This window comes from Patagioenas fasciata, chromosome 6 (genome assembly GCF_037038585.1).
Source record: "Patagioenas fasciata isolate bPatFas1 chromosome 6, bPatFas1.hap1, whole genome shotgun sequence".
Lineage (NCBI taxonomy): Eukaryota > Metazoa > Chordata > Aves > Columbiformes > Columbidae > Patagioenas > Patagioenas fasciata.
This window is the reverse complement of record NC_092525.1, coordinates 19,609,824-19,631,398: the sequence shown is the minus strand read 5'-3', so window position 1 is coordinate 19,631,398 and position 21,575 is coordinate 19,609,824. Positions and strand designations below refer to the sequence as shown.

The 21,575-nt window shown below is 46.9% G+C and overlaps 1 protein-coding gene, 1 long non-coding RNA gene and 1 pseudogene across 11 annotated transcripts in view; 1 reads left to right on the top strand and 2 right to left on the bottom strand.

Moving 5' to 3' along the window:
• The first annotated feature begins 2,870 nt into the window (after nucleotides 1-2,870).
• Nucleotides 2,871-4,958, top strand: LOC139828279 (uncharacterized). Its single transcript, XR_011739714.1, has 3 exons — nucleotides 2,871-2,971; nucleotides 3,672-3,837; nucleotides 4,878-4,958. It is a non-coding gene; the product is annotated as an uncharacterized lncRNA (long non-coding RNA).
• Nucleotides 4,959-5,185: 227 nt separating this feature from the next.
• LOC136103661 (cytochrome P450 2J2-like) lies at nucleotides 5,186-9,940 on the bottom strand (annotated as a pseudogene).
• LOC136103662 (cytochrome P450 2J2-like) overlaps nucleotides 9,929-21,575 on the bottom strand; it is a 25,111-nt gene continuing 13,464 nt past the window's right edge. For 8 of the 10 annotated variants that reach the window (XM_071810128.1, XM_071810125.1, XM_071810121.1 and 5 more), the window contains 9 exons: nucleotides 21,244-21,528; nucleotides 19,686-19,848; nucleotides 18,904-19,044; nucleotides 17,111-17,271; nucleotides 16,177-16,353; nucleotides 15,487-15,628; nucleotides 15,138-15,325; nucleotides 14,395-14,533; nucleotides 10,057-13,932 (listed from right to left, as the gene is read on the bottom strand). In XM_071810128.1, coding sequence (XP_071666229.1) covers nucleotides 13,754-13,932; nucleotides 14,395-14,533; nucleotides 15,138-15,325; nucleotides 15,487-15,628; nucleotides 16,177-16,353; nucleotides 17,111-17,271; nucleotides 18,904-19,044; nucleotides 19,686-19,848; nucleotides 21,244-21,450 — 1,497 coding nt within the window. In that variant the 5' untranslated portion in view covers nucleotides 21,451-21,528 and the 3' untranslated portion in view covers nucleotides 10,057-13,753. Of the gene's footprint in view, nucleotides 13,933-14,394; nucleotides 14,534-15,137; nucleotides 15,326-15,486; nucleotides 15,629-16,176; nucleotides 16,354-17,110; nucleotides 17,272-18,903; nucleotides 19,045-19,685; nucleotides 19,849-21,243; nucleotides 21,529-21,575 lie in introns of all 10 variants that reach the window. The other 2 variants (XM_071810122.1, XM_071810129.1) reach the window with 2 other exon arrangements.

The window sequence follows — 21,575 nt, the reverse complement described above, 5'->3', positions numbered from 1 at the left end:
GAAGTAGAACTTCTTCAGGCCTCCAAGGAGCTTTTTGAAGGCTTGGGGAGCAACTGAATTTGGAAGCATTTCATTTCTTTATGTCAGCAGAATTAATTAATTCTTCATATTTGTGGTCTGGCCCAACAACTTTTAATGCACTAGTTTTGCTTTCTCTTGCATAAGTGGTCAGTTAATTAAACCACAGTTCATTGACTTTCAAAACTTGTGGGTTTGCCACAACAATCTTACGGAACTCTTACTAAAGTGCGCAACTTCATTGCACTAATTAATTGATAGGTGTTTTGCATATTTTTTTTAATGCTGTCTATTTTAGTTTAAATGTGGACTCAATCAGAGAAAATTCTGGGATTCCAAGTATGGGAAAGGTCTTTGGCTGCAGTGGATTGAGTGCCCCTTTTTGGGCCCTGGGTTCAGCTAACCCCTCCCCACACTCCAAAGGTGGCACAGACACAGCTCCCTCCATCCCTTTGACATAGTACCCCCCAGCCCCTTACCTTCTGCAGTGTAATTGCAGGATTGCTGAAGTTCATCAGGTACATGTGCCCCACCATGGGGAGATAGAAGGGTTGTGGAGGGAAGTTCTTGGGCTTTTTGTGCTTCATGTAGTCAGCAACAAGCAGGAAAACAACGAGGAAGACGAGGAGCACTTGAATGGAGATGCTCTCCCAGAGGAAACGCAGCATGGCTGGATTGTGGGGCTCTGCAGGGACGTGTCCTGCAGCAGGTCAGGGCAGGCTGAGCTCAAGGGGCACCAGGGAAGCCCAGGAGCAGGGGCAGATGGTCAATGTGCTGGTACAGCTGTGGGCACAGAGACAAGACAGCATGGGGTGGCTTTTGCTGACCTGGTCTGGAATCTGCGTCCAGAATCCTGCATTGCCAGGTTGGATTAAACCTCTTCCAGATAGAACTCAAGCCTTTCCTCTGATCTCTTTAAAAAAAGCAAACACACACTAAAAAATCCCCTGCTCTTCCTTCCACTTCCCACCGCTGCTTTACAAAACCCTGGGGATCCTCATCCTTCTGTAAAGGACAGAAAGGAGCTTGGCAGAGCCAGGATTGAAACCTTCTGGCAGCCCCGCCAAGCTGTTCCCACGAGCCCGCAGCTCGTCACAAGCCCCACGCTCTCCTCACCGTGGTTCTCTCACCAACCGTGTCCCAGTGTCGGCTTCACAGTGCGGGGGAGGCTCCAGCTACTGCGAGCGCCTCTCACTTTCCTCTTTTGCAAAACTTTCTTCACTAGGACAAATAGTTATTAACCAAGGCCCAGGTCAGCAGAGCCATCAGAGGTAAGGTTACGCAAACCTTTCACAACCCACCTGACTCATGACTTTCGGTTTTACTGCATCCGGTTTGTGTACGGAGGAAGTAAACAGCCGTCCAGGGTCTGCAGCCGTTTCCAAGCACCGTCATTTCCTGGTCTGTGCAGACACGTGAACGCAGAGCAACCTGCTCCTGCCTTTTCTACACCACACAACGGATTCAGCAGCACGTGTAGGTTTTCTGATACTCACTTGGAAGCTGGGAGAGAAGTTACAAATCCTCCTGGATACAGGAACAATTATAGTTTCTTGTGTCTCATGCAGGATGACTACAGTAGCCCTTAAAGGGTGATGAATTTTGAGGAAAAAAAAAACAACAACAATAACAAACCAGATTGCTGTATTTTATATGGAGCTTGATTACAATTACATCATAGGTATGGTATAGAAAAATGTTCCAGATCATCTTATCCTTCCTGGTCTCACCTGGGCTTAGATATGATATTGAGTGGTAAGCCCTTCTGGCTCTCTGGCCAGGCCAGAATTAGAACTTCTTTAGGTTTCTGAGAAGCTTTTGAAGGCTTGGGAACAACTGAATTTGGAAACACTTTTAATTCATTTTTTTTTTAATATTGGTAGAATTAATTCTCTCATCTTTGTGGTCTAGCCCCAAAACCCTTAACGTTCTACCTTTGCTTTGTCTTGTATAAAAGGTCAGTTAATTAAACCAGCAGTTATTTGGTTTTCAAAACTTGCGTTTTTTGCCAGAACAAAAGGGCTGCATCACAATGAGCATGGGCAGCAGGTGGAGGGAGGTGATCCTGCCCTTCTGCTCCGCTCTGGTGAGACCCCACCTGGAGTCCTGTGTCCAGCTCTGGGGTCCGCAGCACAGGACAGACATGGACCTGTTGGAGAGGGGCCAGAGGAGCCCCAGAAATGATCAGGGGCTGGAACAGCTCTGCTGGGAGGACAGGCTGAGTGAGACAGCTGGGGTTGTTCTGCCTGGAGACGAGAAGGCTCTGGGGAGACCTTGTTGTGGCCTTTCTGTACCTAAAAGGGGGCAATAAAAAGATGGGGACAGAATTTTTAGCAGGGCCTGTTGTGACAGGACATGGGGTGATGGTTTTAAACTAGAAGAGGGCAGATTCAGGCTGGACATGAGGAAGACATTTTTGACAATGAGGGTGGTGAGAGCCTGGCCCAGGTTGCCCAGAGCAGATGTCCCATTCCTGGAGACATCCCAGGCCAGGCTGGATGGGGCTCTGAGCAACCTGAGCTGGTGAAGATGTCCCTGCTTATGCAGGGGTTTGACTGAGTGAGTATGAAAGTCCCTTCCAACTCAAATGATTCTCTGATTATCCAACTCTTTTCTTGCCACAATGTGCTCCCTCTTCAATCTTAATTTGTTCTGAATTGGATCATAGCAGTGATCCAGCTCACAGCTCGACTGTCACTCTCCTCTCTGAGCTTAAGGGAATGTGAAGCAGAGTGTGGAGGGAGGCAAGCGCTAAACACTGACTTTGTTGCAGAATATGTGATGTGTAATTGCACCCTCATCAAGGTAACAGTGGCTCTAAATACAACTGGTGCTCAGAAGACGGATATTGAACCTCTAATTTAACCTTTTCCTCTCGTCTCTTTTTTGTAGCTCACGAGCATGAATACATCCTTCGACAACTGAAAAAGCAGTGAACCCTGTTAAAATAGCAGTTAAGTAACACACGCTCTCATGTTTGACAGGATGTTAAAACTATCAGCTTTTACTAGAAAATCTTTAAAGGTTTTATCCTCTTAAACCTTTCCAATTTAATGGCTGTTAAAGACACTTAGGGTTTCAGTGAAGTGTTCTTCTCATTTGCTTAAGCTGTGAACACTTACAATACCAAACTTGCTTGATCCTTGCAAAAAATGCATGCTCTGCATGAAGCTGTTCAGGTTTCTTTTGTGTGTGTGCTTGCTCTCTCATAGTGCCTGAAGCCGCTTCTTGCGTGACCATTCAGTGCTGAGCGCGTGGCAGTGCTGTGTTAGTGTGCTGCCCAGCACCATCCTGCTGTTGATTGTGAAGTACCAGCAAGATGGAGAGCACATTTGCACTGATGCTCACAGCTTTCTGTATGGTGTCCACGGTAACTTTTTGAATGAAAGTGCCAATTTCACTCCCTATTATGCTGTCTACCTTTATCATGGTTTCAGTTCCAAAAATGTGTCTGTTTATGGAGGGATCATTCGTTTGCCCATTTCATAGTGGTCATACACTAAGACATCTGTATGCTTAAATATAGATATCAAAATCACATTGCAAAATTTCTACATGCTCAACCTTTTTCATTGGTGACATACAGCTGTCTTGCTTCAGTTCTTCCCAGATGGACAGGTCTGACAATGTTGACCCTGTTTTATCTGTACCAGGTGACTGCCCTCCAGGATGAAAGAAACAGCTTAGTGTCAGAAATTGAGATTATGAAGGACAGGCCAGAGCAATTAGACAACTCTCCTGATGATCCAAATGCTGCAGTGACGAAGAAGTATTTTCATGCACAGCTGCAGCTGGAACAACTGCAAGAAGAAATGTGAGGTATGAAATGATTTCTTTCAGAAATCCCTCACTTGCCATGTCAAATCTACCCTGAGAATTGATTGGGGCTGTGCTGTGCCGTGGGTTCCTGCAGCCGGCCCCGGTCCCGCTGCTGGCAGCTGCAGCTCCCTGTGCTCAGGGACCTTGCCGGGGTCCCACAGTGCAACTCTTACTGAGTCGATGCATTTACTGGTGTGAACCATCAGTTGTGAATCCTGGGACTGTTTCACCTTGCATGTGATGGATTAAAATGATCAAAATTTGCTGCTGGTATTTTCCCAGGGACCCTTTTCTTCACAAGGCTGTTGAATGCAGCAGGCTCAGCCATGCACTGTGTGTTGCTGGAGCTCATCCCTCTGCCCCCCGGACACACCAGCCACTCGGTGATGCCGGGCAGGTAAATGGAGAGGATTCAGCAGGTTCTAAGAGGCAGGACCTAACACATCTGTAGCTACAAATACAGATGATTTATTGAGGGTTCTGTCAGAGTGGAGAGCACTGTACTCCATGGGGGTGTCACAGTGTTGTTGCCGTGACACGCCAGGACCTGGCCAAAGGCTTTGATGGTTTCCCTGCTAGTTCCTTGTCCTGTCAGGATCAGTGATGTTTATCAGTTCTGTAGGAATTGCCTTTGCTGTTACAGTGCCAGCCTCTCTGCTACTGGAGAGCAATGCCGCAGGGACATGAGTTGGGTGCTGTGCGGCTGCCTCTGCCCCGGTGGGCTCGCAGCCCCCTGCTCCCCTCCCAAAACATGAGGCAGGGCTGAAGGCTACAGCCAGTGCTGGAAATGGCCTGTGGTGGTCTTCACTTTACAGCATGCTTCATGACAATGATTTTTTGGTAAGAATTTATTGATGCTCTAGAAAGAGAGGTGTTGATTTTTTTAAATGGATTACATGTCAAGGATAACAGAATCACTAACTGATGGCAATGAGTACTTGCATGACTGTTACAAAGTAAAGGCTATTAGTGCTCCTCCACAACTCAAAGCCACAGCCTGAACACTGCAGTCTCTAAAGTGTTGCTCCTTCTCCTGCCAGTGGGAAGCATGGCCATTCGTCATGAAAGCAGGAAAGGCCCAAGCCCCTCGTTGATTTACCATACACTATTGCAAGCCTGAAAGTGCCCTGGCAGATCGCAGGCTGATCACTTTTCCCATGTGATACAGAGTGCAAAGTCTGCTCATAAAAGAAATTATTTTGCAATTGCTTGGAAAGAAAGCAGCAAACCTCTCAGCCTTTCCCTGGACCCGGGTGATCATTCCACCAACCCAGGGGAGCAGCTGACGGCTCATTTTCAGCATCCATGGCAAAGGATTTTCCCTGTGAGGACAGTGGCCAAGGCTTCCCTATCGAGGCACAGCACAGATCTTGTAGGGTTTCGGGCTTACTGTGATACCCTGCTTGAACTGGAGGCTGAGTGTGGTGTCCGGTGGCGCCTGGAAGGTGAATTTCTGGAGCAGAGCCGTGAAGAAGAGGAAGAGCTCAGTGCGGGCCAGCAGCTCACCCGGGCAGGAGCGCTTCCCTGCGGAGACAGTCACCCATGGCTTCCTCAGCCTGTGCTGGCTGCCCAGCTGCTCTTGCTGCCACAACAGCCTCTGCCTTCCCTTAGCACCACGACCCAGGCATGTTACCCCCTTTCCAGGATAAGTTTTGCATGCTAAACTGAGCTTCCCAATAATTGCATCAGCGTTACAGTATGGGCTGCATTCCCAGTTACAGGACTTCTAAGGGAACCTCTGTATAAGGGGAGAGAGGGGTGGTAAAAGGAATGTCGTTGGGGACACTGATGGCTGGGTCACCTGTGATGGCAACAGTGAAGCCTCTAGTGACTCCAGTCATGTGGGAGCAGGAGCCCAGGACAATGATCTGCCTGGTGAAGGTGTTTCTAGGGTCTCTGGCACTTTTATGGTCTGTAATTCATCCTCATCTCACTTTTATGCTGGTGAAGTGGGACAAGAAGGAGCTCAGACTGTCGGTTGTGGTGCTTTGGGGTGGCCATGTGAGCACTACATGAGCAGCACCTCCCAGGGTGCAGCCAACATCTGTCCTTCCCATCACTATTTTCCTCTGTGTCCCGTCATGCTGTCGGAAGCCCCAGTCCAGGACCTCACACTGAAGCACCAACTTCCAGGAAATCTTACCTATAGAAAATGGTATAAAAGACTCTCTTTTCCAGAACTGACCATCCTTCAGGAAATGCCCGGGGTTAAAAATGTCAGGGGTTTTCCACTCGTTCTTGTCAAACAGGAGGGATGTTAAATTTGTAACCACGCTTGTTCCCTACGAGGAGAAAAATACACTGCACTTTCTCTATCATTGAGAGCACACATGGCATTTCTATTTTCCAGTCTCCTCTCCTATAAGAACAACCATAGTCAAACTCTGGTGCAATTATTTGTACAACACACTCTGAATGGTCAATTTTTCCTACTCATTCCTTTTTTCTGAGGTGTAGTGATTATAGATGTACATTTTTCCCTCATCAGCATCACTTTTATCTGCTCTAGTCTTGGGCCCAAGTTCCTGCAAAAGCTGTGAGATGGGATCTATGCCTCAACGGTGTGTGCAGTGGGGGTGTCACCCCCAGTGCTCTGCATGACTCAGTGTACTGGAAAACATTGTTTGCATGGTAAAAATACATGTTCAATAGAAGTGAACTGTGGCATCTCTTGCTAAAGTCTCATTGCTCAGCAGTGGGGTTACCTTTGGTATGCGGAAGCCATCCACGACTGTGTCCTTCACTGTCATTCTTGGCACACTGAAAGGGATGAGGTTGCCTTTCCTCTGCACTTCGTGGATGACGGCGCTGGTGTAGGGCATGTTGCTCCTGTCATCCAGGGCTGGTTGTCGCCCCTGCCCGATGACCGTGTCGATCTCTGCTTGCACGCGGGCTGGTGGGAAAGAGCAGGAATCAGACAAGGTACAAGGAAAAGAAATAGATGCTTAGTCCCCCAAGGACTGACCTGGGGCACCTACCACTGTTCGCACCTCTTTTTTGTGTGAGTACAGGGAGAGTCCCCATTTCTCTCTCACAAAAAGAGGGTCTTACAAAGCTGTAGGGACTAAAAGCATGAAAAAGTGCTGACAGTGTACTGATCGTACCTTGGATTTCTGGATACATGGCCATAAACAGCAGAGCACAGTGGATGGTTGTTGAAGTGGTCTCGGTCCCAGCTAAGAACAAGTCAACTGCACATGCCACAAGGTTTTCCTCCTGGAAGATGCCATCGCCGTTGTCCTTCACAAAGAAGTGTGTTAGTGCCACATGAACAGTGAGGGCTGCCCTGACACCAGGCTTAGTCCAAGTCAACCCCAAGGATTTTGGCAGAAACTGCTGGCCCCCTGCACCTCCATCCTCTAGATGGATGCCCTGAACCTGATGCCCATCCTAAGCCCATAACTGGCCACAGAAGCAACTCAGATGGAGAATTTGGGCTCATTTCTCATCCCTCTGGATTTCTAAGCCTCGCTGCAGAGGGCTTTGCTCTGCGGTGCTGACCTTGGCTATCTCTTGCAGGTAGCAGTCGATGAAGTCCCGGCTCTCCGAGGGGTTCCAATCCTCCTTGTGTTTGTCAATCCTCTCCTTCACAAAACATTTCAGTAATCTTGAGTTTCTAAACATGGTTTGGTGGACTCCAGGGAAGAACTTTATTATGGATGGGAAAGCGTTGTACAGCTTTGGAGGGAAAAGAAGTGAGGCAAATTGAATAGAGGATGGAAACAGACCTTCTGATATCAAAACCTAAGGAACCTGCAGTGCCACATTGACTAAACTGCTGGAGTTAGTGGGAAGAGCTGAGCTCCAGGAGAGCATGACAAGGGGTTGGAATTCCTGTCATTCCAGAGAGACTCATGCACTATCCGGCATTACAGCAGGCACGTTGGCAGTTAATCGTCGGGAAAGGTGATGTTGGGTGAGAGAGATGACAAGAACACTGCACAGCTGGAAAAATGGGCAAAAAAAATAATGGGCAAATCGACATTGTGCGAGTATTAGGCACTGACAAGAAGGTTTGGTGATGAAAACACTGTAGGTTTTTAGGTTGACTCCACAGGAGAAACTTCGGCACTGCAGAGTGCACACTGTCCATGTTGGTGGCAGAAGTCTGTACCTGGGTCATGATGGCTCCATTAAGGGTAAGGGTCTCATCTAGCAGGTGCAGCAGTTTTTGGAAGTCCTCATCATGGTAGTCAAAACGATTGCCAAAGGTGACGGAGCAGATGATGTTTGAAACAGCGTTATTGATTTTCAAGTGAGGGTCAAAAGGACTTCCTGCAGAAGGTAAAGGGAATAATCAATTTTCTTTGAGTCTTACAAGAAAAGAACAAGAAAACACAGTTGTCAGAGGTAAATTATTCAACAAATAGGAGTGAAATGAGTGGCCCCTGATGGGCACCCTCCTGTGTCACTGCACTCCCAGGACTCCTCACCACCTGAGGATCTGGCCAAGCTTGGCTGGGCAGCCCCATTGTGCAGCAAACATCCCACCCTTCATCCCACTTCAGTCAGACTGTGGAGAAGTTTGTTTAGGTTGGAAAACCAGGTCTGCAGAAGAGCAGACATCATGTGAATTCATTGGAAACATCGGTGCTTATACACACACGGGATGTTCTGGAGATCTCCAAGAGAGCAGCAGGCTGAAGCTGGGCTATGAAAAATGCTTTGGGGGTTACTCAGTTGCCTTCACCTGTCAGTCTGAGAGAAAGTCACCTGTAAAGGGAGCTGGGGTGCTGGCAGGGTGCTAGCACCGCTTGCAAGGTGAGGCATTTTTCAGCAAGCAGTGAATCATAAGTGATATTAGAATGGGCCATACTGGTTTCTGCCTTCATCAAAGCTTACAAGGGGCCACGACACTTACCCTGCTCCTCCCCAAACGCATCCACGAGGTACCGGCACTCCTCCTGGATGCGCTCCTCCAGGCTCCTCTTCCCCAAGCCGAAGTTTCAGAGGGTGGACAAGGTGAACCTCCTCTGCTGCTTCCACAAGTGCCCATTGGAAGAGACCAGTCCTGCCAGAAACACGACACTGTGAACCAAGCAGATCCCTCCACCCAGGAGAAAAAGCTCCAGGGCTCTGTTTTATGTCCAGCCATGTCGGACCTCTGTTGGATCAGTACTTTGATTTTAAGGCTGAGATCTGTGTCCTGAGGGAGAACTCACCCCTGTTGCTGAAAGCCTCTCGAGCCAGAGGCAATTCAGGGCGATCCAGGAAGTTTTCCCCTTGGTTTACAAGAACTTCCTTAACCAGGTGTAGCCCATTTATGAAAACAATCCATTCAGTGCCCATGTCCACGCTGAAGATGTCCCCATACTTTTTCGTAAGCTGTGAAGATGATGAAATAAATAGACAGTATTGGTATTGCGAAGAGTGTATCTGTCAGGCCAGGGATGGCCTGGCAGGGGACAGGAGTGAAAACAAGGGAAACTGAGAGCAGCAGGGGAGACAGGATGTTTGCACAAGTGTCTGCCTGCTTTGTGTGGTGTTTTTTCTTTCCTGTTTTCCTAAATCATTGATCAGGAATTGGTGATAATTTGCCATAAATCACGCAGAATTCTCCTGGTTCGATTTTTCAGTCTTGTGTTTTTCTTCCTTTTGTTTCTCTCCCTTCCCAAATACTCTTCCAATGCCCAGTCAGATCTATGGGGCTCCTACAGCTGTGACAGCATCCGTGGTGTCAGACCTTGCCCTTTGCCCAAAGGATTGCTCCACAATTGTCCCCTTCTTCATGCCTGGGCAAACTTCATCCACGCTGCTGCTGATTGAGGGCAAACGTCCTGCCTGCTTCGGGGTGAGCTCCTGCAAGTCCTCCTGGGCCATGGAGTTCAGGTTAACCCCCTCCTCAGGCTGATAGGATTGTGTCGCTGCAACCCTCTCTATCCCCTTGCCTCTGGTGCCCCCAGCCCCTTACCTTCTGCACTGAGATTTGGGCATCGCTGAAGTTCATCAGTACGTGTAAGTGCCCCAGGATGGGGAGACAGAAGGGGTGTGGAGGAAAGCCATTGGGCTTTCTGTGCTTCATGTAGTCGGCAACGAGCAGGAACACAACAAGGAAGACGAGGAGCACCTGGACGGAGATGCTCTCCCAGAGGAAACGCAGCATGGCTGGATTGTGGGGCTCTGCAGGGACGTGTCCTGTGGCAGGTCAGGGCAGGCTGAGCTCACGGGGCACCAGGGACCCCCCCAGGGACAGGGCCTGACAGGCAACGTGCTGGCACAGCTGTGGGCACAGACACAAGACAGCATGGTTAAGACTCCTGCTTTCCCAGGTTTCCGTAAAGACAGTTTGATTAAACCCCTTCTCAATTAAACATCAAGGCTTTCATCTGATTGTACTAAAAAAAGCAAACACAAACCAAAACATCCCTGCTTTTCTTTCCCCCTCCCATCTCCCACTGCTGCTTTACAAAACCCGACTGATCCATATCCTTGTGTAAAGGACAGAAAGGAGCTTTGTGGGGCTGGGATTAAACCTCCTGGCAACCTCGTTGTGCCATTCCCATGAGCCCATGGCTCATCACAAGCCCCGCTCTCTCCTCCCTGTGGTTCTCTCACTGCCCGTGTCCCAACGTTTCCGTCACGGTGCCAGGGAGGCTCCAGCTGCTCCTCGCTGCCTGTACTGTACTAATTTGCAGGTTCGTTCAGTAGTACAAACAGTCATCAACAAAGCCGCAAGTCAGCAGGAACATCTGAGAAAAAGTTGCGCAAGCCTTTCAGAAAATCTTACACACAAGTTTCATTTCATTGCATCTGGTTCATATGTGGATGAAGTAAACAGCCGTCCAGGATCTGCAGCCGTTTCCAAGCACCGTCATTTCCTGGTCTGTGCAGACCATTGCAAGCAGAGCAACTCAATTCAGCCATAAGGTTGTCCCTCCCACCGCCTTTTGAATCTGTGCCCAAAGCCGGAGGAAGCAAAACCAGGGGCTGAAAAGGCAGAGCAGACACCCAGCTCTGCAGGCTGTGACCCTTCATTGGTAGCTGGTAACTGGCTGTGCTGAATTTTCCCATGTAAGAGTGGCTCTGGGACAGGCAGTTGATCACGCATGTACACCACATGCATTTATTTTGATATATGCAGTGAGTTTTATTGCGAAAGAAGCAGGGGCATTCGCAGCAGCAGTCTGCCTTTGCACCAAGCGGCTCTGCAGCTGTTTGCAGTCGTCGGCTGCCACCTCGTGCTCCAGGGGATGATTTGGGTTCATTTTCTCTCTTTCAGGGACATAAGTTGTGGCTGCTGGGGTGGTCCAGTGCTGAGACAAGGCACTGAGATGCAGCAGCTATGCCATCCATACAAGAGCAAATCTGCTGCATAACCCTAACACTTGAGTAAACTGAAAAAGTTACACCACTGTTTTATTGCAGACATTAAAGAAGAAAAACTGTTTTAGAGGAGAAGCTCTGTTTTTGTCTCTGGCCTTCAAACACACTCTGGTGTGAGCCTGCAGAGATTTGTCTGTTCCCCTTCACTCACAAGAGATGCTCCACCCACAAAATAAACAATTTAATGCCTCCTGCTTTTATAGTACGCAATCATTACATTTTCAATTGGTGGCGTTCTTTTAATGTAATGATTAAAAAAAAAAAAAGGAGGAGATTCTAACCATTTATTCTGTGCAAATAATACAAGCTGTAGCCACATACCAGAGGTCAGAAGTACACTAGAGCAAATAAATAATGGAGAGAAACCAGTGCCTACTCCTGAATGGCTTTGAAAACTTCACAGGTGAAAAAAAAAAGTCTACAGATCTTTTATGTTTTCTCTTTTAGAAAGAAAAAACAATCGGGAGCTTCTAATGCAAAACATTAATTAAAAACACAACAGGATTAAAAAGATCAGTTAGAAGGGCGGCTCATTGACCAAATCCGTGTGCCCAGCACGGCAGGGATGCGATGTGCAGAGGACTCTCCCATGTGGCATAAATCTGCCACTGCACAGTGACTGCTCTGCACCGTGGCGAAGGCGGTTATTGCCAGAAGGGAGGCTATAGCTGGTGGAAATTAAACTTGATTTAATCCTGTTTTCCTGTTAACTATTCAGTATCCTACATACGTGCACATAGAAAAGTCACTTATGAAAGGTGAGAACAATTAATTATCTGTGCTGCGACTACATTCCAAATAAAAGCACACAGGAGATGGCATTTCTAATTATTAGTGTTTGGTCAAATAAATGGAAAAATTTTCTACAAGTTGTATACTTAACTGTTTTCCAAAGAGACCCCAGTATGGGCAGATTCAGTGTCTCCATCACAGAGGGGGCCCTGCCCTGACCCACCTCCTTGGCCCCACACTATGGACATGCCCATCACGCACTGTCACAGACCTCTGCCAGATGCAGAGGGGAAGCGGCAAGCTCCTGACTTGCCACCGCAAAGCCCTCACGCAGCCGTTTCCCTTCCGACAGCCAGCGGTGAGCAGCTGTGAGCATGACCCTGGGATGCATCCAGCACAGCATGGCCAGCCTGGCAGGGAGGGGACTGTCCCGCTCTGCGCTGGGGTGGCCTCACCTGGAGCACTGTGTGCAGGGCTGGGGACACAGGATAAGTAAAAAGATACAAAGCCACTGGAGAACATGCAGAAGAGGCTACAAAGTTGGTGAAGGCTTTGGAGGGGAAGCCGTATGAGGAGCAGCTAAAGTTGCTTAGTTTGTTCAGCATGCAGAAGAGGAGACTGAGACCTCATGGTGGCTACAGCTTCCTAACAAGGGGAGCAGGAGGGGCAGACGCTGAACTTCTCTTTAGTGACCAATGACAGAACCTGAGGGAATGGCAGGAGGATGTACCAGGAGAGGTATAGGTTGGACATTAGGAAAAGGTTCTTCACCCAGAGGGTGCTGGACACTGGAAAAGGCTCCCCAAGGATGTGTCACGACCCCAAACCTGACAGTGTTCAAGAAGAGACTGGACAACGTCCTCAGACACCTGGTGTGAATTGCGGGGTTGTCCTGTGCAGGGACAAGAGCTGGACTTGATGATCCTTGTGGGTCCCTTTCAACTCAGGACATGCTGATTCTGACCCTTCTGCTGTTACTCATTCTGTTGGGCTTTGGTTAAACTCCTCCTGAGCAACACCATGCAATTATTTTTTTTGCAGCTTTCCCATTTTGTATTTTACTAGCACAAACCTTTTTGGATAAACCTTTCCTGACTATACAATTGCAATACTGCATTTTTATAGCCATTTGAGACCTGCTGGAAGCACAGCTCCTTGTGCCATCCCACTTGGGTCAGCCCTTGGTAGAAGCTGTTTCTACTACCCTGTAGCCTCCTAATCAAAATTTCCATTTACTTACGAGATTAAAAAGGCAAGTTGCTGCTGCAAAGATCTCAGCTTAGATATTAATATTTTCATTGCAAAACAGCAACATAATTATGCAGGAAGCATAAACCACCCAGAACCTGAGGCCACCGGCAGCTCAGGATCAGCCATAGCCACCTTGAAGTCCAAATTGGTGCTGAGGCACAAACCCAGAGCTTGTACGTCCAAGGCCACCTGCCCCCACTGACCAGGGACACCTCAGCAAACACAGCCATTTGGGGTGCTGTGGTATTGGGATTTAGGGGTTGCTAGATGGTCTCTGGGTGGTGGACATATAGAAGAGTCACTGTGGACCCTACTGTGCCCATGGATTTGCAGCTGACAGGCACCTTCCTGGGAGTTGCTCGTGGCAGAAATTAAGTAATAAGGCTTTTAAATTCTTGCATTTTGTCAAACTGATAAGGGGAGGAGGCAGGGGCTGAAGGGAAGAGCCCCAAGGGTTGTCCTCATTGCAGTGTGCGCTTCCCACCAGCACTAGACAACTGTGGCACATCATTTTGGCCCAAACTCTGTGGGGTGGATGGGAGAAGGGGCACTTTCCAGCTTGCAGAGGGCTGAAGTGGGGGGGCTGAAGTGGGGCAGCCCCACACCTGCCTCAGTAACGAGGGAGCGCACAGATGTGGAAGGGCTTGGGGCAGCGTGTGAGGCTGAGTGTGAAGGCAAAGGTGAGCGCGGCCTCCGATGGTGCCTGGAAGGTGAACTTCTGCAGGAGGGCTGTGAAGAAGATGAAGAGCTCGGTTCTGGCAAGCTGCTCTCCAGGACAAGATCGCTTGCCTGGAAATAAAGCAAAAATAACCCAACAGACTCCTAAGCAAGCTTGAACCACCTCTCACACTTCTTGTGCACACAAGGCATTGCACAGGTTGCAAGAGCTTTTCTTTCTTGAAAGGTTAGGTGGCAATGTTCACCCACACATCTTGTAGAAACCTTCCCAAGAAGTTTACTGCTGAGCAAACTACAATGGCTGTTCTGATAGGCGAAGACAGGAAACTCAGTGAAACAAAACATTTATGCAGCTTGTGCAAGAGGAAAAAGCCTTTTTTTTTTTTCATCCTGTGATAACAAATTGATTTCCCTCCTGCTCCAAGCAGTCAGTATTAACTGTTACTGGGATTTTCACTGTGGGGATGGGCTGAAAGCCAGACAAGGAGCTGTACCCCCTATTCTGGAGGGGGGGTCTTGGGAAATGAAAAAACATTGCAAAAAGGAAAACCATCTCCCCATCCATCATCTTACCTGCAGAGAAGGGCAGAAAAGCCTCCCGTCTCCTGTACTGGCCATTTTCCAGGAAATGTTCAGGATTAAAGGTGTCTGGAGTCTCCCACACGTTTTTGTCAAACATTATCGAAGTCAGGCTGGTCATCAGGGTGGTGCCCTGCAAGATGTGGAGAAAATGAGCAATTATGCAATGCAAAAGAGCCGATGTGTTGTCAGACTAGTGTATTATTAGCTCTATTCCACACAAAATGTAAACAACTTTTTTTTTAAGGGCAAAATGTTATTTCCTAAGGTATGTAATTAAATGAGGGTGAAGGCCATCAGATTGTTCACTTCTCTGCTTCTATAATTGCAGAACAATGTGTATACATCCATACCTGTTACCTGGGTTGCATCAAATTCTACTTTTAATATATGATTTTTAATATTCTGTGGAACTAACAAACCCAAAATACCTTCTTATGTTTCTTGTCCCTCTATTCCCATAATGCCTGGAAGGCACCTTGTATAAAACTTAAGGGATAAGCCTTGTAAAACTGAAAGCTATGACCAACACTGTAGGATCTCATAATTCTCCTCCATAAAGAGGTGGGACCCATAACACCGCTACAGCGTCTGTCAGGAGACCTTGTATTTTCTCCGTAACTGTGGTATTTCCGCAAGATCCTGCTGGTTAGTTCCCCTCCAGGTGAGATGTGGGACTTGGGCCATGAAGACCCTGCTCTGGTGGGACAAGGGAAAGGCTGGTGGTCTCCACATACTTTGGGCACGTGGAAACCGGCCAGGGTAGTGTCACTGGTGGACATCCTGGGCACCCCCAGTGGCACGACGTTGCCCATCCGCAGGACCTCGCTCAGCACCGCGCTGGTGTACGGCATGTTCTCCTTGTCAGCCATGGTGGGCTGGCGGGACTGGCCGATCACTGAATCAATTTCGAGCTGCACTTTCTCTATGGAAAGAGAGAAATAAAAAGGCCTGTGCTCAAGATGTCCCCAGTAAGGAACTGGGGCATGGGCATGTCCAGTATGTGGTAAAGCTGGAAGTAACTCTGTTTTCTGAGTTTCACTTATCTGGTTTTGGGCTTAATGAAGGACCCATCAGTGGCCCTACCCTGAATGTGGGGGTACATGGCCATGTAGAGCAGAGCCCAGCGGATAGCGGTTGCCGTTGTCTCCGTCCCGGTTAGGAAGAGGTCCAGGGTGGAACACAGGAGGTTTTCTTCATGAAAATATGAGTTGGTGTCATCCTTAAACTTGGGGAAGAAAAAATGGCAATGAAAACTCTTATTATGGAGGAGACGCTTTCAAGAACCCAATCCACAACTATCCATTCATAAGTCAAGTCCTGCTGCTCTTAATAGTTTATCATCCACCACCCCTGGACTTGGAATTTCTACCCCTTACTTTCACTGAATTTCAAGCCCTGTGGAATGCTTTGAATGACACCGTTTGCTATCGAGTGACTTCTGAAAGCAGGTAGCATTTTTAAATGTGAAGTTTCACAATAGCAAACACAGGCCTGCAAGCTCTCATAAAAATGTGAACACATTCCCTGAACACCCTCCTACGTCATGTGACAGAATGAGAAATTGAAGAGACAAAGTGTAAATATTTTCAAATGAAAACAAGATCTGTGTGTTTTCAAAGTGATCAGGCTCCTGTTCCTAAAAGTTTGATGTGGAAGAGTTAGGAACGAGAAGGCAACATGGGAGACGTGGACTCCTCTGACAAAACAGCTTTGAGTCTCATCTGCTTGTTTCTTGAGTTAAGCTTTAGGTGACTGTAGATATTTCTCTCTTACCTTTTCTATTTCCTTCAGGTAATAATCAATATAATCTCCTGCCTCGGACTGGTCCAAATCCTCTTTGTGCTTTGTGATCACTTCCTTCACAAAATATTCAAGTTTCTCCCAGTGCCTGAAGATTTTCCTAAAGGGTCCCGGTAGCCATCTCATGATCGAAGGAAAAGCATTATACAACTGGTGAGAAAACAGAGCAAAAGAGCATTTCTTTAAAAAGAAAGCATGTGTCACAGTTGAGATGACAGTACAATTTATTAGCTCTGTTTGTTACCAGGAAAAAATCAGTTATGCTGCAAAGGCCGATTTAGTTACAATGATGTAAACAAGTACAAACACAGTAAGAACTAGCCAGATATTTTCCGCTGATCAGGTTCTCTAATACTGCATGGTCAAATCTGTCACCTAATGTGAGGTGACCACCAGAGTCATAAATCAGTGTGGATGCAGAGGAGCCCCTTAGTGCTGGGGTCCGTTGGGGGAACAGACATCGGATGTGGCCCATGCTGTGTGCCCATGCAGAAGCTATGTGCAATCTGTCCCCAAATCCACCTAACTGAAAAATGTTATTTGAAAAACTAGTTGGGAAAGGGATGGGGGAAAAGGAGGGAATTTTCACTTAGAGTACTATTAATTGACTCTTTTTGTAGAAACATAGATATTTTAAAGGTATTTCCCTTACTCTTCAGTTACAGCAGGTTTTACAATCCTGTGATGTTTTTTCTCTATACGCCTCAATAATATTAACTTCCTTCCTTGCTTTCCTGATGGATTTTGTGCATAAACCCAGTCTAATGTAAAACAATACTCATGGTTATCTCGCTTATAACGTGACTCTCTTTCTACAGGGAAAAGCAGATTACATTGTGCCTTAGAAACTCCTGTTTCTGAGCTCTTACATGTAGCTGAAGCTAGAAAAGCATCCAACTGGCTTTACCTGGCCCCAGAAACTTCCGATGAGCAACAGCGTTTCAGCCAGCGAGTGCAGTAATTCCTGGAAACGGTTGTCATGGTAGTCGAAGCGGTTCCCAAAAGTTATGGAACAGATGATGTTTGAAACAGCACTATTAATTTTGTAATGAGGGTCAAATGGTTGTCCTGGTGGAAAGAAAATGAAAGACAAGTTTACTTTTTTTCTTTTGTAAAATCTTAGTCAAAACCACATTCTGTGCCAGATCAACAGTTCCGAAGTTGGGGTGAGACCTCATCTCCTCTTCACCGAGGGTGATGCTTCACCCCGTGGTTCTGGGGTCCCCACCATCCCCATCACCTCCGTCATCCTGCTGGAGGTTGGACACTGTGTGGCACAACATTCTTTCTCCAAGGACATCCCCTCCCATCTCCAGGCAAGGCTACTGGCAGACACTGACATTGGCACAGGGCTGCCAAAGCAGGGTTTGAACTGTTTTCCAGGGAAAACAATCTGCAGGATGTCATGCTATGGCTGTCAGGTATACATGCTCCAACATGGTTTTGGTGCAAATTTCAGACACCAGGAGAGGGTCCCTCAAAGCTTGGCCTGGGGCAGGGAGCTCAAGACTAACACATTGCAGAAGTGCCACTGCACTGGCCTTGAACTGCCCACCACAAAGAAATCAAGTGAAATGGGTGAGAGGGGAGAGGGTGAAGATTGCAAGTCTTTGCAGCCACCTATAAAATCCATCAAAAGCTGATATGGCCCACAGGCGTGATGCACGTAGCTCCTAAAAGAGCCAAGTGTGGTGCGTGCAATGTTCATCACATGTGCATTCCTTGGGAGAGCTGTTGAGCAGACACCACCATCTCCTGGTGGATCCTGAGGCAGCCTGGAGAGCTACAGGCCATGGCATGAGAGACTAATGTCAGTAACGAACCCAGTCCATCCCTGAGCAGCTGCCGGTACGCCGGGGAGCATCGCTTTGAAATGCAAGACACTCTGCACTGCTGATCTCTCCTCTCTTCAAGAAAGTAATTATTCTGGGCTGCTGCTCAGATACTAGAGTGATGGACATGATCACTATCTGTCGTTATTAATGGGAAGAAAGGCACAAACCAGCAGCTTAATTAGTTTATTGATTAGGACTATAAAGGACTATAATCAATTGGCAACATGAAGTATTTGGCGTGTTCAGTGCAACAGCAATTAAAATGGAGCAAGTTCAGTATATAATTTCACAATTCCTATTTAGATCTTTCTTATTTACTATATATAGCTCCATAGAATTAGCTAAACCCCATCTGCTTCTATTTAAAGCTGAAGCGCAACATTACCCATGTACCAACATACAAATTATTCTTACTAATATCCCTCTGGCAGTTCTTAAAAGCTGGACCATAAAAGAGTGAGGCACACACTTCATCTGCACACGATACAAAAGGAAAGCCTGACTAAACAAGTTTTAAAATACTTCTCAAAACCAAGGACAAGCAGAGGTTAACTCAGCCTCTGAGCATATATGCCTGAAGCAGGAGAGCTGCATTGATTCCTTCACAGAACACAGGAGAGACTTTCTTAGCCATATAAACATGCAAGTTTTAATAAACACCTAACATGTATTTACTTAATATTAATATGGAAGAACTAAAATAGTAGACCTGAGGTCTAAAATAAGTGCTAAAAGGTGCAGTCTGGAAGTGTAAGAGAGATTTGAGCAATTACGGAAATGTTTTGCTTGTTAAGAGCTGCATCAGGGTTTTACTTCTCGTTGTACATTTAGCTGGAAGCTTTGGGCATGGTGCTTAACCACCCACCTTTCTCCTCCTCGATCGTCTCCACAAGGTACCGGCTCTCCTCTTGCACTTTTTCCTCAAAACTTACAGCTATGCTTTTCAGCGTTGCTAAAGTGAACTTTCTCTGTTGCCTCCATATATGCCCATTTGATGATATGAGCCCTGTAGGTGGAAAAAACAAGTGAACAAACCTCACTCTGTGTCACACTGGAGTGACAAGATACAGAAATGGTCATTCAGCTTGAATAAAAACTGCAAATCAAAGGAAGCTAACCTCATAGCCATTGAAAAACTACAGCTTTGCCTAGGAATTAAAATTCAAGAGTAATTGGCTTAAGCTAAAGTTCTAGCTTTATGGGTTTGCTTTAATCTGCAACTTTGTCACTTTGCGTGGGAAAACAAGGTGTAAGCCAAAATACTCTAAGTATTATCACGCTGTTGGCAGAGTTGCAGGCAGGAGCACTGTTCCCTGTCTCTGGAGCTACATGCAACTGGGAGAGAAAGAGGAGAAATTAAAACCAAGGGGAAAACTCTTCAAGTGTATTGATCCCTGGGCAGCTTGCATTTATTTCTCCTCTTTCATCAAGACCTGACTTTGATCCCAACATCATCCCTAAAGCCCAGAGAGATTTAAATGTACACCTGTGAGATTATTAGACTGAATTAAGTTCCTGCCTTCTTCTGTGCAGACTTTTATCAATGGAGTTACCAAGGGCTGAATTCAGCCCATTTCTTTAATTCTAATTGGTATCACTGCAAATAGATGAAAAAAATGGTACCAAAGTTCTGGAAGCTGTGCTTACCAAAGCCTCTAAATATTTCTTGGAGAAGTGGAATATTTGGCCGATCTGCAAATATTTCAGCCTGGTGGACAAGAGCTTCTCTCACCATTTGGTACCCATTGATTACCACAAAAGTCAGGCTTCCAAACTGCACGCTGAAGATGTTCCCATACCGACTGATAAGCTGAAAGAGAATTCATCACCCTCTGAGAGTGAGAAGATGGAGATTTTCAAAACTTACCTGGACAAGACCTCGCTCAATGGCGTTTAACTTTGAATTTAGTCCTGCTTGGAGCAAGAGAACCTAAGAAAAAACCAAGCCCAAGTCTGCAGGTTCCGTCCAATCTAAACTATTCCATGAAGGTAGGTTGTAAAAAAAGCTAGAAAGCTGTAGTGTGAGAGAGAGGTGGTTTGCTTCTATTTGTTAGCAGGTATGACCTGGGTTTCACCAGGCAGTTGCATCAATTTAACTTGTTCCAAGGACATTACTTGCTTTGTAACTGATGGGCATCTGCTCCATCCCTTTTCTTTCCAAGAAGGGTACAAGAAGTGAAGGCACCACCTGGGTCACCATGACCAGGCTCTTGCTGCTGAGGGCATAACACAACAAATAATCCCTTTCATTGGCTTTGTGTCTAAAGTAGTTCCATTTCTTGGTCCAGCTATCCCATTTAGCAAGTGTTTCCAACTGCTTATGGTTTAAGCCTGAATGCATTTATGGCTGAATTATAGCCATTTTCCTTGCATGGACTTTGCTGGCATTTAGTGTCTCCTGGGAAGTGTTCAACTCCCTGATGCATAAGAGCGAAGGCTGATCACATCATCTCTTGGGCCTCACTCTGCCAGGGAGCTCAGGCCCCAGCCTTCCCCAATGACTCCCCCAGGGGACACCCGTACCTGTGCTTGTGGCCTGTGAAACCCGGGGTAGATAGGCTGGTTTCAGCCTGCTAAATAAAAGCAGGGGATGAAGAGTCACAAGAAAGGATATTTGCAACCAACAAGTAAGAATCTTGCCTTGCACTTTACCAGAAAAAGCCTATTCAGCACTTATAAAATATCTCTCTTTGTCTTTGGTGGGAGTTGAAGCTCCAGAAACCTTTCCATAGCAATCACTGCCTCCTTCTGTGACACAGAAGAAACCACAGGGATGGTTAAATCAGGGTCTTAAATATACCTTTCAGATGTAATCGGGCAAAAAGTTGGGCTCTGAGCAAAGACAATGACAATACAATTTCCAGAGGTGATCTTCACAGTCCAAACAGTTCGCTTCCCACACAGCACTCGCCATCCCTCCCCCTGCCTGGCCCAGCCACTCCAAACCCTTCCTGGGCTCCAGATGGGAAGAAACAGGAGGAACATGTAGATCTTCCTCCATTATGGGCTTCTTTCCCATTGGACCTTCCTACTTCCACAGAATTCAAGGTGATAGTAAGAGCTAAAACCATGCACGGTTATCTCTCATACATGGTTATTATACAGCTAGTTCTTCAAAGGCTGCTCTTGCTTTCCAGGTTAGGTGACAAGAGTCACTGAAGAGGTAAAATATTCTTAGTAGGAGAAATGTCCATGGAGCTCTTACCTTCAGCAGTGCAAGGTGGAGGGGCTGCTTAAAGTCCACATAGGTTCCCATGAGAGGAAAGAGCTGTGGCCCTGGAGGGAAATTCCTGGGACGTCTCTTTTTCACAAGGTCAATAATCAAAAGAAACATGACCAGAACCACCAAGAGCATCCAACCATTCACCTTTTCCAAGAGAGAAACCAAATGAGGCCAAAACTGAAGCTCCATCTTGGCTGATGAACTCACGAATTTTCATCCAAGGAGGGGACTTGATGCTGGTGTTACATCTGCTATAACAGGAAAGGACTGGAAAGAAAACAAAACAAGATAAAATGACGATAGCTTACTGGGGA